General features: G+C 54.3%; 1 protein-coding gene across 1 annotated transcript in view; it reads right to left on the bottom strand.

The window, feature by feature from the left end:
• Positions 1-16045, bottom strand: part of LOC307081763 (teneurin-3) — a gene marked incomplete at both ends in the record, with an annotated part of 115185 nt that overhangs the window by 39401 nt on the left and 59739 nt on the right. The window contains 6 exon segments of the mRNA XM_079745085.1: positions 1420-1605; positions 4110-4310; positions 5718-5912; positions 7091-7192; positions 8951-9134; positions 12643-12857. Coding sequence (XP_079601211.1) covers positions 1420-1605; positions 4110-4310; positions 5718-5912; positions 7091-7192; positions 8951-9134; positions 12643-12857 — 1083 coding nt within the window.

Raw genomic sequence — 16045 nt, 5'->3', positions numbered from 1 at the left:
CGGCGCTCTGACTGCAGCCGGGGTTGGGGGCGGGGGGGGGAACATAGCAAGGGACTCCAGCGCCTCCACCCTCCCCGCCCCCACCCACTGCTCCACCGGTGGGCTGGGGTAAGGAGGGGAGGGGTTAGTTGGGAGGGCTAGTGTGTTTAGGGGGGTGGGGGTTAGTGTGGTGGGGTTAGGAGGGACAAACCCCTGCCTGGTGTCCTGTGGATCTTGGTGTGACGACTGTCTTACCCCCTGCTGTCCTGGGGATGTGAGGACTGTCTTACCCCCTGTTGTCCTGGGGATGTGAGGACTGTCTTACCCCCTGTTGTCCTGGGGATGTGAGGACTGTCTTACCCTCTGTTGTCCTGGGGGTGTGAGGACTGTCTAACCCTCGGGATTTCCTGGGGGTGTGAGGACTGTCTTACCCCCTGTTGTCCTGGGGATGTGAGGACTGTCTTACTCCCTGTTGTCCTGGGGATGTGAGGACTGTCTAACCCCCCTGGTGTCCTATGGGTCTGGGTGTGAGGACTGTCTAACCCCCCTGGTGTGAGGACCTACCTATGGTGCAGTGCTCCCCGGTCCAGCCCTGGTAGCAGGACTGTCTAACCCCCCTGGTGTCCTGGGTGTGAGGACTGTCTTACCCCCCTGGAGGTGTTAGGACTGTCTAACCCCCCTGGTGTGAGGACCTACCTATGGTGCAGTGCTCCCCGGTCCAGCCCTGGTAGCAGGACTGTCTAACCCCCCTGGTGTCCTGGGTGTGAGGACTGTCTTACCCCCCCGGAGGTGTTAGGACTGTCTAACCCCCCTGGTGTGAGGACCTACCTATGGTGCAGTGCTCCCCGGTCCAGCCCTGGTGGCAGGACTGTCTAACCCCCCTGGTGTCCTGGGTGTGAGGACTGTCTTACCCCCCTGGAGGTGTTAGGACTGTCTAACCCCCCTGGTGTGAGGACCTACCTATGGTGCAGTGCTCCCCGGTTCAGCCCTGGTAGCAGGACTGTCTAACCCCCCTGGTGTCCTGGGTGTGAGGACTGTCTTACCCCCCCGGAGGTGTTAGGACTGTCTAACCCCCCTGGTGTGAGGACCTACCTATGGTGCAGTGCTCCCCGGTCCAGCCCTGGTAGCAGGACTGTCTAACCCCCCTGGTGTCCTGGGTGTGAGGACTGTCTAACCCCCCTGGTGTGAGGACCTACCTATGGTGCAGTGCTCCCCGGTCCAGCCCTGGTGGCAGGACTGTCTGACCCCCCTGGTGTGAGGACCTACCTATGGTGCAGTGCTCCCCGGTCCAGCCCTGGTGGCAGGACTGTCTAACCCCCCTGGTGTGAGGACCTACCTATGGTGCAGTGCTCCCCGGTCCAGCCCTGGTGGCAGGACTGTCTAACCCCCCTGGTGTCCTGGGTGTGAGGACTGTCTGACCCCCCTGGTGTGAGGACCTACCTATGGTGCAGTGCTCCCCGGTCCAGCCCTGGTGGCAGTCACACTTGCCCTCCCTGCAGACCCCGTGGTCGATGCAGCGGGGGTGGCAGTCCCTCTGCAGACACTCGGGCCCCGCCCAGCCCTCCTCGCAGTGGCACGAGCCGCTCAGGCACACGCCGTGGGCCCCGCAGTCCACCACGCACAGCTCTGGGGGACACATGACCAGGGTTATACACAGCCATAACACAACCATAACCAAACTGCAACACCCCCGTTACACACCCGCCAAAACCACCACACAACCGCCGCATAACCGTAACACAACCATAAATCATCCGTGACACAACCGTGACAAAACCGTAACGACACCGTAACACAACCGCCAAACAACCCTAACACAACCGTCACACAACAGTAAAACAACCATGACACAACCGTAACACAACCACTGCATAAACGTCACACAACCGTCACACAACCCCAACAACCACCACACAACCATTGTACAACTGCTACACCACCGTCATAGAACCAAGACCCTTACAAATCCCTTCCCAACCAGTCCCCGCTGGTTCAAATGGTCACTGAACCACTAAACACTCAACAACCACAAAGTCTCTTTGCTCTCAGTGTTTCTCATTATAGTTTTTACTTTATTATCCTCTTCTCTTGTATCATTTCTGTAGTTGTCTGCTCTGTGCTCCACGTTGACTAATGTCTGAGTTCTCCGTGGTCATGAGGGATTCCTGCTCTGTCCTCATGGACCTTAGCCCATCGCCTCCCACTGGGTCTGTTCCCAGGGAGGACTGGAGGCCCAACCTCTACTGATGCTCCTGTGGTGGTGGAGCAGAGCTCTGGACCAGAGGGTTGGTCTGTGGTGGAGCAGAGCTCTGGACCAGAGGGCTGCTCTGTGTTTGCAGAAGATATCCAGCAGCAGGATGGGTCCTTGAGTTTCGTTTACTTTCCTCAGTGTCATAAAAACAGGAATGTCATATTGCATCTGCTGCTGGATTGGAAGTAATTTGTGTTGCTACCTGAGGGGCCTCTGGAGGAGGCTGGGAACCAACCAATCTCACCACAATCATCCAGAACCATTCCCCACTCACAATAATGACCACCATGTTGTTCATGTTCTGCTGGCGGTTATTAAATGGCTGATCGTTTGATTCGGTCGCTGTCCCTCCCTCGTGTTCAGTCTGGCTTTCATCGTCTCTTCTGGATCTCTTCGAGGCGTCTGTGTGGGCGGGGAATCTCTCTAAGAGTGTGACTGTGACAAGGGATGTTTAGATAAAGTTGAGTTGATCATTAATAAACAACGACCGCAAATGAACATTTGAGAAAAAACTACTTCTAAGAAAATATGAAAAAAAAAGAATAGAAATGATGCTAAACTAAAGCTCAGGCCTTCTTTATGTCTTTCAAATTTTATTTATTTCTTTATTCCATTTCTTCATGAATTCTTCAAAGAGACTTTTCCAGCAGCAGAGCATCGTTTCATCTCATTGTCTGAGGAGCACGAGAGACAACACAACAGAGAACACAGCAACACAACATATATTTCAATCAGCCAATCAGCTCCAACTACTGTTTCCTCCCTCTGTGAAGTGTTGCATTGTGGGTAATGCTTTATCTGTGTGTTATCACTTCGAGATCAGAGCGCGCCCGAACCGTTGATCGTGCACAACTTCGGTTTACTGAAACTGCAATTAAATCTGCTAGCAGGCGCCCAGCCCAGACCGTGTTGTGTCTCAAAAAGGCTTCAGCGCTCAGATATACAAACCAAACGCATCGCTGCTCTATTGTCATAAATAAGTGAGCAGCGAATAGCAAAGGCCAGTCGATGGGCGGGGGAACGTCTGAGAGTGACGGTTCAAGGATAAAATCCTTGTTGTTGGGTCGGCAGACCTCCGGTAAACACCCCGTGTTCTACGGTCTGCTGAGCCACCGGGTTCTGTGAGTAAATGGTAAATTGACTGCATATACTGGTATACGGCGCTTTTCTAACCAGTGGCCACTCAAAGCTTTACAATATGACCTCACAATCACCCATTCATGCACACATTCACACACCGACGGCGGTGCCAGCCACGCAGGGCGACAGCCAGGTGGTCAGGATCACAGTGAGGTTGAGGTATCTCGCTTAGGGACACCTCGACACTCAGCTAGGAGGAGGCGGGGATTGAACTAGCAGCCTTCCGGTTACCAGCCAACCCGCTCTACGTCCTGAGCCACAGCCCGCCCCTCCTTGTGCTTCAGACTCTGGTGTCGGGTGGGGAGCTGGCGGGGGGGGTTCACACTCAGAATATTAAGCCCGTCTCTGCAGGGGGTCAGAGCCGCTACAGAAAGGAACCTCTTTTCCATAGAATCTTTGCAATCAATTTTTCATTAGCGGCGGCGTGTTTATCTGCTTTAACACGCCCCCGACGCCAGTCGATGTGTGCTCTGTGCTTGTTAATTAAGGCTTATTTAATTGAGGAGGTGCTGGGGTAATAATTAAGAGAGAATCCTCTAAAACACACAGGGTGCCACCGCCAGCCCCACCCGTCGCCACCCCCCGCCCCTTGGCGGAGAGCGTCCTTCACACGGTCAACAAAACACCCTCCTCCACCCTCCTACGGTCACGTAGAGCTAGACCACATAGAGATAGAGACCAGTGGAGATACAACTCATCGAGGTACAACTCATAGAGATTTCAAGGGGGGGGTCCTCACCCACGGAACAGTCCACGCCCGTCCACTTGGCGTCACACACGCAGTTCCCCGACTCTGTGCTGAAGGTCCCGTGGTTGGAGCACTGCTCGGGACAGGTGGTCTTCAGGACCTCGCAGACGGCCCCCCCCCAGCCTGGGTTGCAGTGGCATTCCCCGTGATGACAGGCTCCATGACCGGCACACACCGGGTCCATGCAGTCCACTGGGGAGGGGGGAGAGGACACAGACAGGAGGGAGACTCTGTGGTTAGGAACCCTCTGAAGAACCCGTTGCGCTGTTCTAGTGTTGATGAGGATGGGAGTCGTTACAGCCTCCTGCTGTGTCTGTTTGGTCGGCTAAAGCTGCACTCAGACTGAATATTAATGCTGTTTAAATACATCCTCTCCACAGAGTGCCGTGTGTCTCTGAGCCTGGCGTGTTTGCCTTTTGTTCCTGGCCATCTCTGTGTCACTTCCTGTCATTTCCACCAGAGAGTCTGTGTCTGTGTTTAAACTTATCTCCGTCCCCACATCTCTCCTCTTATCTGACGGGTGCAGCTTCAGAGCTTCGTCTCAGTACAGAGACGCCCTCAATTGGGGCGTCTCCCCATCTCCTAGGGGCTGATTACAGGGCGATCATCATGTTTACAGGATGCTAATCGTTTGTCAATCATGTGGCTCATTAACGTTATTACGAGCCAGCTAATACCGATCATAACGAGCGACTCGCTGCAAGGCTGACCAGAGATCCTCCAACACCACCGGGATCCTCCGCCGGATGTCAATATGCATGTTATTGATCGTCCACAACCACTTCTGTTCTTCCACTTCTCCCGACATTCCTTTGCAGAAGGTTCTGCGTGAGGCCAGCAACCTCCAGGAGAATCTGAGGGGCTAATTGCCCCTGAATGTGGATCGATGGAGTTAAACACAGCTGGGATGGGGGGAGGAGGAGGAGGAGGAGGAGACGCCTCATTCCCAACACATGATCGGATCAATAAGTGATTGAGCCAGCGGTTGTTCTCCGCCACGCGCCTCCTCCCGCGTCTCCGGGTGTTTGCATTAAACAGTTCGAGGGAGCTAATTCATACACGGGGAAGGTCGATAGCGGCATCCGATGAATTATCCGCTCGGTAGACTCGAAAACAGCGATTGTTTTACCGCTGGAGTGTGGCCGGTCCCTGGGGGCCACTCCTCTAGGAGATGGGAGGAGGGAGGAGGGAGGGTGGGGGAGAGAGGATGGGGGAGAGAGAGTTGGGGAGGGGGAGGAGGGGGAGGGAGGGAGGGGAGGGAGAGGAAGGTGGGAGGGTTGGGGAGAGAGAGTTGGGGAGGGGGAGGAGGGGGAGGGAGGGAGGGAGGGAGGGGAGGGAGGGAGGGGAGGGAGAGGAAGGTGGGAGGGTTGGGGAGAGAGAGTTGGGGAGGGGGAGGAGGGGGAGGGAGGGAGGGAGGGAGGGGAGGGAGGGAGGGGAGGGAGAGGAAGGTGGGAGGGTTGGGGAGAGAGAGTTGGGGAGGGGGAGGGAGGGAGGGAGGGAGGGGAGGGAGGGAGGGGAGGGAGAGGAAGGTGGGAGGGTTGGGGAGAGAGAGTTGGGGAGGGGGAGGAGGAGAGAGGGGATGGAAGGTACACCTCCTACCTTGTTCGCAGTAGTTCCCCTTGCGGCCGGCGTTGCAGACGCATTCTCCCCCCAGGCAGGTGCCGTGCCCCCCACACTGGGGGTCCAGACACTGGGCGGTCTGGACGTCGCACTCTGTCCCCTTCCAGCCGCTGAAGCACTGGCAGCGGCCCCGGGTGTACTGACCGTTACCACTGCAGAGCACCGGGCAGGCCGCTGGAACAGGGAGAGGAGGAGAGGAGAGGGAGGTCAGAACCCAGGGAGGAGGAGGAGAGGGAGGTCAGAACCCAGGGAGGAGGAGGAGGTCAGAACCAGGGAGGAGGAGGAGGAGGTCAGAACCAGGGAGGAGGAGGTCAGAACCATGGAGAAGAAGGAGGTCAGAACCAGGGAGGAGGAGGAGGTCAGAACGAGGGAGGAGGAGGAGGAGGAGGAGGAGGTCAGAACCCAGGGAGGAGGAGGAGAGGGAGGTCACAACCCAGGGAGGAGGAGGAGGTCAGAACCAGGGAGGAGGAGGAGGTCAGAACCAGGGAGGAGGAGGAGGAGGAGGAGGTCAGAACCAGGGAGGAGGAGGTCAGAACCATGGAGAAGGAGGAGGTCAGAACCAGGGAGGAAGAGGAGGAGGTCAGAACCAGGGAGGAGGAGGAGGTCAGAACCAGGGAGGAGGAGGAGGAGGAGGAGGAGGAGGAGGAGGAGGTCAGAACCAGGGAGGAGGAGGAGGAGGTCAGAACCAGGGAGGAGGAGGTCAGAACCATGGAGAAGAAGGAGGTCAGAACCAGGGAGGAGGAGGAGGTCAGAACCAGGAAGGAGGAGGAGGAGGTCAGAACGAGGGAGGAGGAGGAGGAGGAGGAGGAGGAGGAGGTCAGAACCCAGGGAGGAGGAGGAGAGGGAGGTCACAACCCAGGGAGGAGGAGGAGGTCAGAACCAGGGAGGAGGAGGAGGTCAGAACCAGGGAGGAGGAGGAGGAGGAGGAGGTCAGAACCAGGGACGAGGAGGTCAGAACCATGGAGAAGGAGGAGGTCAGAACCAGGGAGGAGGAGGAGGAGGTCAGAACCAGGGAGGAGGAGGAGGTCAGAACCAGGGAGGAGGAGGAGGAGGAGGAGGAGGAGGAGGTCAGAACCAGGGAGGAGGAGGAGGTCAGAACACAACATGGTGGACACTGTTCCTGTTCATCAGTCAGAATCTGTTGAGGTCTGTGTCAGGGGGAGATTGGGGCTGTGCTGTGATTGGATGAATAAGTCATGGGGAGATAGGGGCTGTGCTGTGATTGGATGGCTCAGTCTGAGACATCTCATTGAGGTTTTAAAGCCTGATGTGTGGTCTTGAGGTCAATACTCGGTGGAGATACCGGGACCTCGGCGGGGGTACTGGGTGATCGTCAGGGCTGGGGGCCTCACCGCGGGAGCAGTAGGGGCCCATAAACCCGGGGAAGCAGTGACAGGAGCCCGCCACACACTCCCCGTTGCCATAGCAGCTGTGAGGGCACTCCATGACCGAGTCTGCAGGGACAGGAAGTGGAAATCCATAGTGAGACCTATCAATGAGTGCACTTATCATGTCACATTAATCAAGACCACAAATCATCGCTCTTTTACACGAGACATTAAATCAACAGGGGTTCTATCTACTAGAGCCGGGGTCCCAAGCTCTTTTTTTCCAAGGACCGGCATATTCATGGAGGACCCGTCGTCAATGTTAATGCCTTAATTTTAAGATGCGTCATTATTTTTTAAAATTTTTTCATTGTTTTTCAAGATGGTTTGTTTGTCATTTTCACAACAATTAAAGCAACGGCAATGAAACGCTTGATTCTCAGCCTCCATTCAACAATGCACTAATATAAAATAATAGAATTTACAAGAGAAACATAAGAAAAGTCACCTGAGACTAAATAAACACAAAAGTAGTGCAAAGTCACAGTGCATCTGCAGTGCTTAATTTACAGTGGTTTAGTTGCATACTATGAATTACGTGGCAACAAAGGCAAATTGTATGAATTTAATACACCAATATTTTAACTTTCAGAACAATTCACAAATGTTTCTTTTTTTCTTCACTACAAAAAAGTGTACGGAGTCTATGTGTTGGAGTTATAAAAGTTATAAAATATGTTGTTTCTTTTATTCTTTATACATTTCGAGGCCCGGTTCAAAGGGGTCCAGGGACCGGCTCCAGTTCGGGGACCGGAGGTTTGGTAACTCTGTTCTAGAGGGAGCGCAGAGTTCCTCAGGCGGCTTTGAACATGCAGATCTGCTGCTTGATGCTCCTGTGAGCATCAGTGATCTTCAGTAGCTCCCAGGAGCAGTCGGAGGTCTCCTGTAATCCTCGGCTCAGCTCCGCTCATCCAAGACATTTTAAATAAAAGTCACAACGGCGTTTTAAATCACCCCGAATAATTGTATTTCCCTGACACATTTTTCTCCTCCTGTCAAAGCCCTTCTCACATGAGTGACGGATGGCACAACACCACCCCCCGAGTGTTTATAGCTCTGTAAATCTGGTGTGACTTGAAGTTAATCTGACGTCTCCTACAGCCACATCCAGCCTGCGCTCAGCTCATAAAGGCCCTGGCCGGCCGTGTTATTCCACCGGAGGGGAACACTTGTGTTATTGCCCCGGCCTCCGGTGGTCATCGACTGGCGCTGGACGGACCGCGACAATATGACCTCTCACCCGTCGATAGTTTCATATCAGTGGAGCGGATCAATGCTGCCTGCGCCCGCGTCCCTCAGAGGAAATACAAAAGGCTCAGACTTAGTGCTTTTCTACCTTGAAATCCACAAGGAAATTTGACTTGAGAGCATCGACGCGGTTGTTAGTCGACATGAATCAATGAGCAGTCGTATCGCTGCGGCTCGCGTTCCCCAAATGAAACCTTGTGTTCTGTCCCGAGAGCGGGCGTGTTTCAGAGCGCTGAGCTCGATGTCAGGCCTGCTGGTTTACCAGTGAAGGACGCCCTGATGTTGAAGCTCCTTCAGATGTTTATCTATGTTAACACCACCGCCCCCCTCCCACCCACGGACCCCCTGCTATCAGCTGACGCAGGGGGTGCAGCTTTCAGCGCTTTACATCTTCTCCATACTGAGACGCCCTCGATGAAGTCGTCTCCATGTCTGCTCAGGGCTGATTATCATTATAATACGAGGAGATTATTCATGTTTAGAGGATGCAAATTTTTGTCAATCATGTGGCTGATCTATGGTATTAGGAGTTGGTTAATAAGGATGATTGTGGGTTGTGATCTGAGCTGCTCTCACCCAGGACGATGGTGTTGTAGGACACAGCCTCCACGCCGCGGCCGTCGTTGTAGAAGGCCAGGTGCCAGACCCCCGGGTCCAGGTGCTGGATAAAGCCCGCCTGGTGGACCGACACCGGCTCACTGGTGGGCCGTCGCTCCTTAGCGATCAGCCGACTGCCGTCCAACAGCTCCACAAAGTCATACTGCAGAAACATAAAGAATACACACTTAGAAACACACGGTACTCACATCACACACACACACACACACACACACACACACAATGCACTCTTACAGATCTACTCACATCTAGCTATACACAACAGCTCCTCAAAGTCATACTGCAGAAACATAAAGAATACACACTTAGAAACACACGGTACTCACATCACACGACACACACACACACACACACACACACACAATGCACTCTTACAGATCTACTCACATCTAGCTATACACAACAGCTCCACAAAGTCATACTGCAGACACAGAACAATACACTTACTCACATCACAATATACACTCTATAACACAAACTCACATCCCACTATACACACACACACAATACTCACTTACACATGTACTCACATCTAACTATACACAACAGCGCCACAAAGTCATACTGCAGACACAGAACAATACACTTACTCACATTACACTATACTCTCTAATACACTGACTCACATTACATTACACACTCTAATACACTGACTCACATCACACTAGACACAGCAGCTCCACAAAGTCATGCTGCAGAAACACACAGAATACACTCTGGAAGGTGTACTCACATCACGCTGTACGCGCACAGAATACACACTTACACATGTACTCATATCCAACTATACAAAATTCATACTGCAGACACACACAGCTCTCTGGATACACACTGACTCAACACATGTACTCAGATGAAACCACACCCAGGCAGCAGGCCCTCATTATTCAGAGCGCTCCAACACACAGCTTCACAAAGAGGCTTCACAACGGCAGGAATCACGTTTCAAAAAAAGCTTCAAAGACAATAAAAGCCCGAATCTGTCACACAACAGAGCCCAGACTCTGCAGGTGATAAGCTGTTCTCTGGTCCGACTCTTTCTCCCAGACCCCCCCAACAGCTCCTCCCTGTAGAGAAGGCAGCCGACCCCTATGAGGACAGAGCCACTAAACCCCCCCCAAGCTCTGCTCCTCATGAGCGGTTCCTTAAACACCAGAGGAATGAGGACCATAAAACACAGCCCCTTCAGAACCAGGCCGAATTCATTAACATCGAGGTTAATGGAACAAGGCTGCCAGAGAGACGCATGGAGAACCAAAGCGCCAGAGAACAAAAGCGCCAGAGAACCGCCGCCGCCAGTGGGTGGGGCCCCGACTGCCTCCCATCACTGGGCGGGGCCCCGACCGCCTCCATCAGCAGCGTCAGCAGAACGGCGACGGCGAGGCCGGGCGAGGGCGCCAGCGGCGGGAGGGGAAACGCCACCAGGATGTGGATCCACTGAGCCCGAGCAACCTGGTCAGAAACTCAACGTACGCAGAGAGGAGAGCATTGTTCTCGCGGCGAGCAGAAGAACTGGCCGTCGATACGTTTCATTGGTCCTCTCGCCGGCCATCGATCGGACCCCGGCTGACCCTACACAACGCAGCGGGCCGCACTCTGGAGACCCTGACGGGCTCCACCGGCCACACAAAGAGACACTCGGAGTAGTCAGATAATTACTACTCGGACCGGCCTCATCACCTTGAGGGACATTGAGTTCTCTGCTCCTCCTCGCCCTCGCCCTCCTCCTCCTCCCCCTTCTCCTCGCCCTCCTCCTCCTCCTCTCCTCCTCCTCCTCGCCCTCCTCCCCCTCCTCGCCCTCCTCCCCCTCCTACTCCTCTCCCTCCTCCTCCTCCTCTCCCTCCTCCCCCTCCTCCTCAGCTCCTCCTCCTCTCCCTCCTCCTCCTCTCCCTCCTCCTCCTCCTCTCCTCCTCCTCCTCCTCCTCAGCTCCTCCCCCTCTCCCTCCTCCTCCTCCCCCTCCTCCTCCTCCTCTCCTCCCCCCCTCCTCTTCCCCCTCCCCCTCCTCCTCCTCTCCGTGTCGAGGAGGTGAAGCTTTGAAGAACGGAGCGGGAGTGACCCGCTCTCGACTGAGGACTCCCTCCACTGATCGGAGCGCTCAGACGCCTGGCGGGGACGTGAATAGCTGCGTCTAGAAGAACACACAGCCGCTCTTTACATTGAGCCGTGATCGTGACATGCACACACACACACACACAAACGCACGCACACACACGCACGCACACACTCACGCAGACACACACACACACACTCACACGCAGACACACACACACACTCACGTCAGTGTGGCTCAGACAAGTCAAACAGTGGTAGTAATGAGTTAGTAGATGAAGCTTCACAGTGAGTGGGGACAGCTCCTCCACTACCAGGGCGGACCAGAGCCTCCCGGCCCCACAACGCTCTCCTCACTGGGAGTGATGTAGAGGAGGCTGTGGTGAGGAAGAGGAGGGCGTGGTGATGAAGAGGAGGCTGTGGTGAGGAAGAGGAGGGCGTGGTGATGAAGAGGAGGCTGTGGTGAGGAAGAGGAGGGCGTGGTGATGAAGTTGACGCTGTGGTCAGGAAGAGGATGGGTCGGTAATGAAGAGGAGGGCGTGGTGATGAAGAGGAGGGCGTGGTGATGAGGGGGAGGGGTTGGTGATGAAGAGGAGGGCGTGGTGATGAAGAGGAGGCTGTGGTGAGGAAGAGGAGGGCGTGGTGATGAGGGGGAGGGGTTGGTGATGAAGAGGAGGCTGTGGTGAGGAAGAGGAGGGCGTGGTGATGAAGAGGAGGCTGTGGTGAGGAAGAGGAGGGCGTGGTGATGAAGTTGACGCTGTGGTGAGGAAGAGGATTGGTCGGTAATGAAGAGGAGGGCGTGGTGATGAAGAGGAGGGCGTGGTGATGAGGGGGAGGGGTTGGTGATGAAGAGGAGGGTGTGGTGATGAAGAGGAGGCTGTGGTGAGGAAGAGGAGGGCGTGGTGATGAGGGGGAGGGGTTGGTGATGAAGAGGAGGGCATGGTGATGAAGAGGAGGCTGTGGTGAGGAAGAGGAGGGCGTGGTGATGAAGTTGACGCTGTGGTCAGGAAGAGGATGGGTCGGTAATGAAGAGGAGGGCGTGATGATGAAGAGGAGACTGTGGTGAGGAAGAGGATGGGATGGTAATGAAGAGGAGGGCGTGGTGATGAGGGGGAGGGGTTGGTGATGAAGAGGAGGCTGTGGTGAGGAAGAGGAGGGCGTTGTGATGAGGGGGAGGGGTTGGTGATCAAGAGGAGGGCGTGGTGATGAAGAGGAAACTGTGGTGAGGAAGAGGATGGGATGGTAATGAAGAGGAGGGCGTGGTGATGAAGAGGAGGGCATGGTGATGAAGATGAGGCTGTGGTGAGGAAGAGGATGGCGTGGTGATGAAGAGGAGGGGTTGGTGATGAAGAGGAAGGCGTGGTGTTGAAGAGGAGAACGTGGTGATGAAGAGGAGGCTGTGGTGAGGAAGAGGAGGGCGTGGTGATGAAGAGGATGGGGTGGTGAGGAAGAGGAGGGCTTGGTGAGGAAGAGGAGGGCGTGGTGATGAAGAGGAGGGCGTGGTGATGAGGAGGGCGTGGTGATGAAGAGGGCGTGGTGATGAAGAGGAGGGCGTGGTGACGAAGAGCAGGGCGTGGTGATGAAGAGCAGGGCGCTGTACCTGTGTGTGTGACGGGGCCAGGCCCTTGCGGCCGTAGACCCCGATCAGCGCGTTCTTCTGGACGGAGATGTTGAACTTGAGGAAGCTGGGCGTGGCCATGGTGAGGCGGGACCTCCAGAAGACCCCGGGCGGCAGACCCTGGGCCACGCGGTGCCCCACCACCACCAGCCCCGTGTCGATGGAGCTGTTCTCCGGTGGGAGACCCCCACTCCTCCCTGGGGACGGAGAGCAGGCTGGATCACGACCAGAACCTCCCCTCTGTAGACCAGAACCTCCGCTCTGTAGGTCACAACCTCCCCCCAGAACCTCCCCTCTGTAGACCAGAACCTCCCCCCAGAACCTCCCCTCTGTAGACCAGAACCTCCCCTCTGTAGGTCACAACCTCCCCCCAGAACCTCCCCTCTGTAGACCAGAACCTCCCCCCAGAACCTCCCCTCTGTAGACCAGAACCTCCCCTCTGTAGGTCACAACCTCCCCCCAGAACCTCCCCTCTGTAGACCAGAACCTCCCCCCAGAACCTCCCCTCTGTAGACCAGAACCTCCCCTCTGTAGGTCACAACCTCCCCCCAGAACCTCCCCTCTGTAGGTCACAACCTCCCCCCAGAACCTCCCCTCTGTAGACCAGAACCTCCACTCTGTAGGTCACAACCTCCCCCCAGAACCTCCCCTCTGTAGACAAGAACCTCCCCTCTCTAGACCAGAACCTCCCCTCTGTAGGTCACAACCTCCCCCCAGAACCTCCCCTCTGTAGACCAGAACCTCCCCTCTGTAGACCAGAACCTCCCCCCAGAACCTCCCCTCTGTAGACCAGAACCTCCCCCCAGAACCTCCCCTCTGTAGACCAGAACCTCCCCTCTGTAGGTCAGAACCTCCGCCCAGAACCTCCTCTCTGTAGGTCACAACCTCCCCCCAGTACCTCCCCTCTGTAGGTCAGAACCTCCCCCAAGAACCTCCCCTCTGTAGACCAGAACCTCCCCCCAGAACCTCCTGCACAGCTGTCTGACTGTACTGTACTGTCTGACTGTACTGCACTGTCTGACTGGTGTACTGTACTGACTGTACTGACTGTATTGTACTGACTGTACTGTACCGCCTGTACTGACTATACCATACTGTGCTGTCTAACTGTACTTCCTAACTGTACTGACTGACTGTACTGCACAGTCTGTACAGTACAGTACTGTACTGTCTGACTGTACTGACTGTACTGTACTGTACTGTCTGACTGTGGTGTACGGTACTGACTGTACTGTACAGAGTGTACTGGTTCCAGTGTGAGTCATAGAAGCTAGAGTCGAAATACCAGACAGCATATTCCTTCATAAGGTTCTGTTAGGCTGCATCTCCCTGGGTGTGTGAGCGTGAGTTTGAGTGTGTGTGTGTGTGAGCGTGAGTTTGAGTGTGTGTGTGTGTGTGTGTGTGTGTGTGTGTGTGTGTGCGTGCGTGCGTGTGTGCGTGTGTGCGTGTGCGTGTGTCCGCGCGCATGTGTGTGTGTGTGTGTGTGTCTCTGCAGTTCAGTGCATAAGGTCTCAGATGTGTCATAAGCCTGAGGAAGCAGCCGTCAGTGAGGTCCGTACGGGCTTCAGGACTCCTGGCCGACTGAGGACAGTACCAGCCAGCCTCGGTTGTGATGCAGAGCAGCGACAGCGAGCAGACAGCCTCACACATCAGACCCTTACTCTTTAGGCATGTGTGTGTGTGTGTGTGTTTGTGCGTGCAGCGGTGTGTGACATGCCCCGTGTACGTCTGTATGACTGTCTGGCTGCGTGAGTCTATGTGTCCAGTGTGTGTGTGTGTGTGTGGGTGTGTGTGTGTGTGTACCCAGTGTGTGTGTGTTTGTGTGTTTATGCATGTGTCCTAAACTCCTCCATCCTAATCTCCCTCCTCCTAATTCCTCCAGTCTAACTCCTCCGTCCTAAACTCCCTCATCCTAACCAGCAATGAGGTACCAGTGTTGAGGTACCAGGTTATCTCCAGAGACTGAGCCGGTCTGAGCAGATGGTCCGCTGGTCCTCACTAGTGTTGAGGTACCAGGTTATCTGCAGAGACTGAGCCGGTCTGAGCAGATGGTCCGCTGGACCTAACCAGTGTTAAGGTACCAGGTTATCTCCAGAGACTGAGCCGGTCTGAGCAGATGGTCCGCTGGTCCTCACCAGTGTTGAGGTACCAGGTTATCTCCAGAGACTGAGCCGGTCTGAGCAGATGGTCTACTGTTCCTCGGGAGGAGCTCAGTCTCTGAGTGTTTACTGTGTGCGTCTGTCTTGTTTGACACCATAATTGAATCGCCTCAATGTTTCACCACCCCAGAGAAATCAATATGGTAAGTGTCCCAAATTTGTTATGATTCTGGAACAATTATTGAATGCAAATACATGTTTTTGGTTCGACATGAGCCATAAATGTTTATTCGACTCTAGATGTGATGAAGTTACCTGCGCTACTGTAACTGCAGAAAGAAGTGGCAGTCTGCTGAAACACTGTAAAAGGGCTAGCATGCTAGGGATAGTGGGCTCGGTTAGCATGCTACATTCGATTTCAGGTGCTATTGGCTTTGATAGCCTGATAAACGCGCTAGGTTATCGTGATAGTTAGCATGCTAGGTAAGCGTGCAGGGTTACCATGCTGGGTTAGCGTGCTAGGCTAGTATGCCGGGATAGTGTGCTAGGCTAATGTGCAAGGCTACCGCGCCGGGTTAGCATGCCGAGCTAGCGTGCTATGCTAGCATGCCGGGATAGCGTGCTTGGTTAAGCATGCAAGGTTAACGTTATAGTCAGCATGCTAGGCTAGCAGTGATTGGTTGGTCGCGAACGATTCGGTCAGAACGAGCGAATCCCGAAGGTGAACGACGAGAACTGATTCCCTAAACAAGAGAACTGTTTCTTTTTTCGTTTCTTTTTTAAACATATAACCAAAATATGGTCACGTAAATAAAATAAACAAAACGTACAGAGCTTCGTCTCCCCGCAACCTTATATTGATTGAGTTTAAAACATTCTCATCGATTCAGCCAATGAGAGCAGGTAGCAATCACGTTGCCATGGCCCAAGGGTAAACAAATGATAAGGCACCACCACACAGGTTAACTAACGATCGCTGTACGCCTCAATATCATGCAAGCACTTTATGTTTTATTTGTATTTTGTTCTACATCACAATTGTATGGTCTAGTTGCCAACGTGCTTCACTGCTTATTAGCGCTACTTGGAAGGCGCCATTTAATTCTTACTGCACCCCATTATGTATTAAGAACATTTATGAAAAAAGAGGCACGTATGTGCTTTATATATATGCTTAATATTTACTCTTAACCTGGGTAATTTCGCCAGAACACTAGAAAGTAGGCTACATGCAACATTTATTCCATAATTTCCGATTCCCTGTCAAATGACGTGAACAGACCGTC

This window comes from Pollachius pollachius, assembly GCF_949987615.1.
Source record: "Pollachius pollachius genome assembly, chromosome: 10".
NCBI lineage: Eukaryota > Metazoa > Chordata > Actinopteri > Gadiformes > Gadidae > Pollachius > Pollachius pollachius.
The sequence above is the reverse complement of the archived record's forward strand: the minus strand, read 5'-3'. Positions and strand labels throughout refer to the sequence as shown.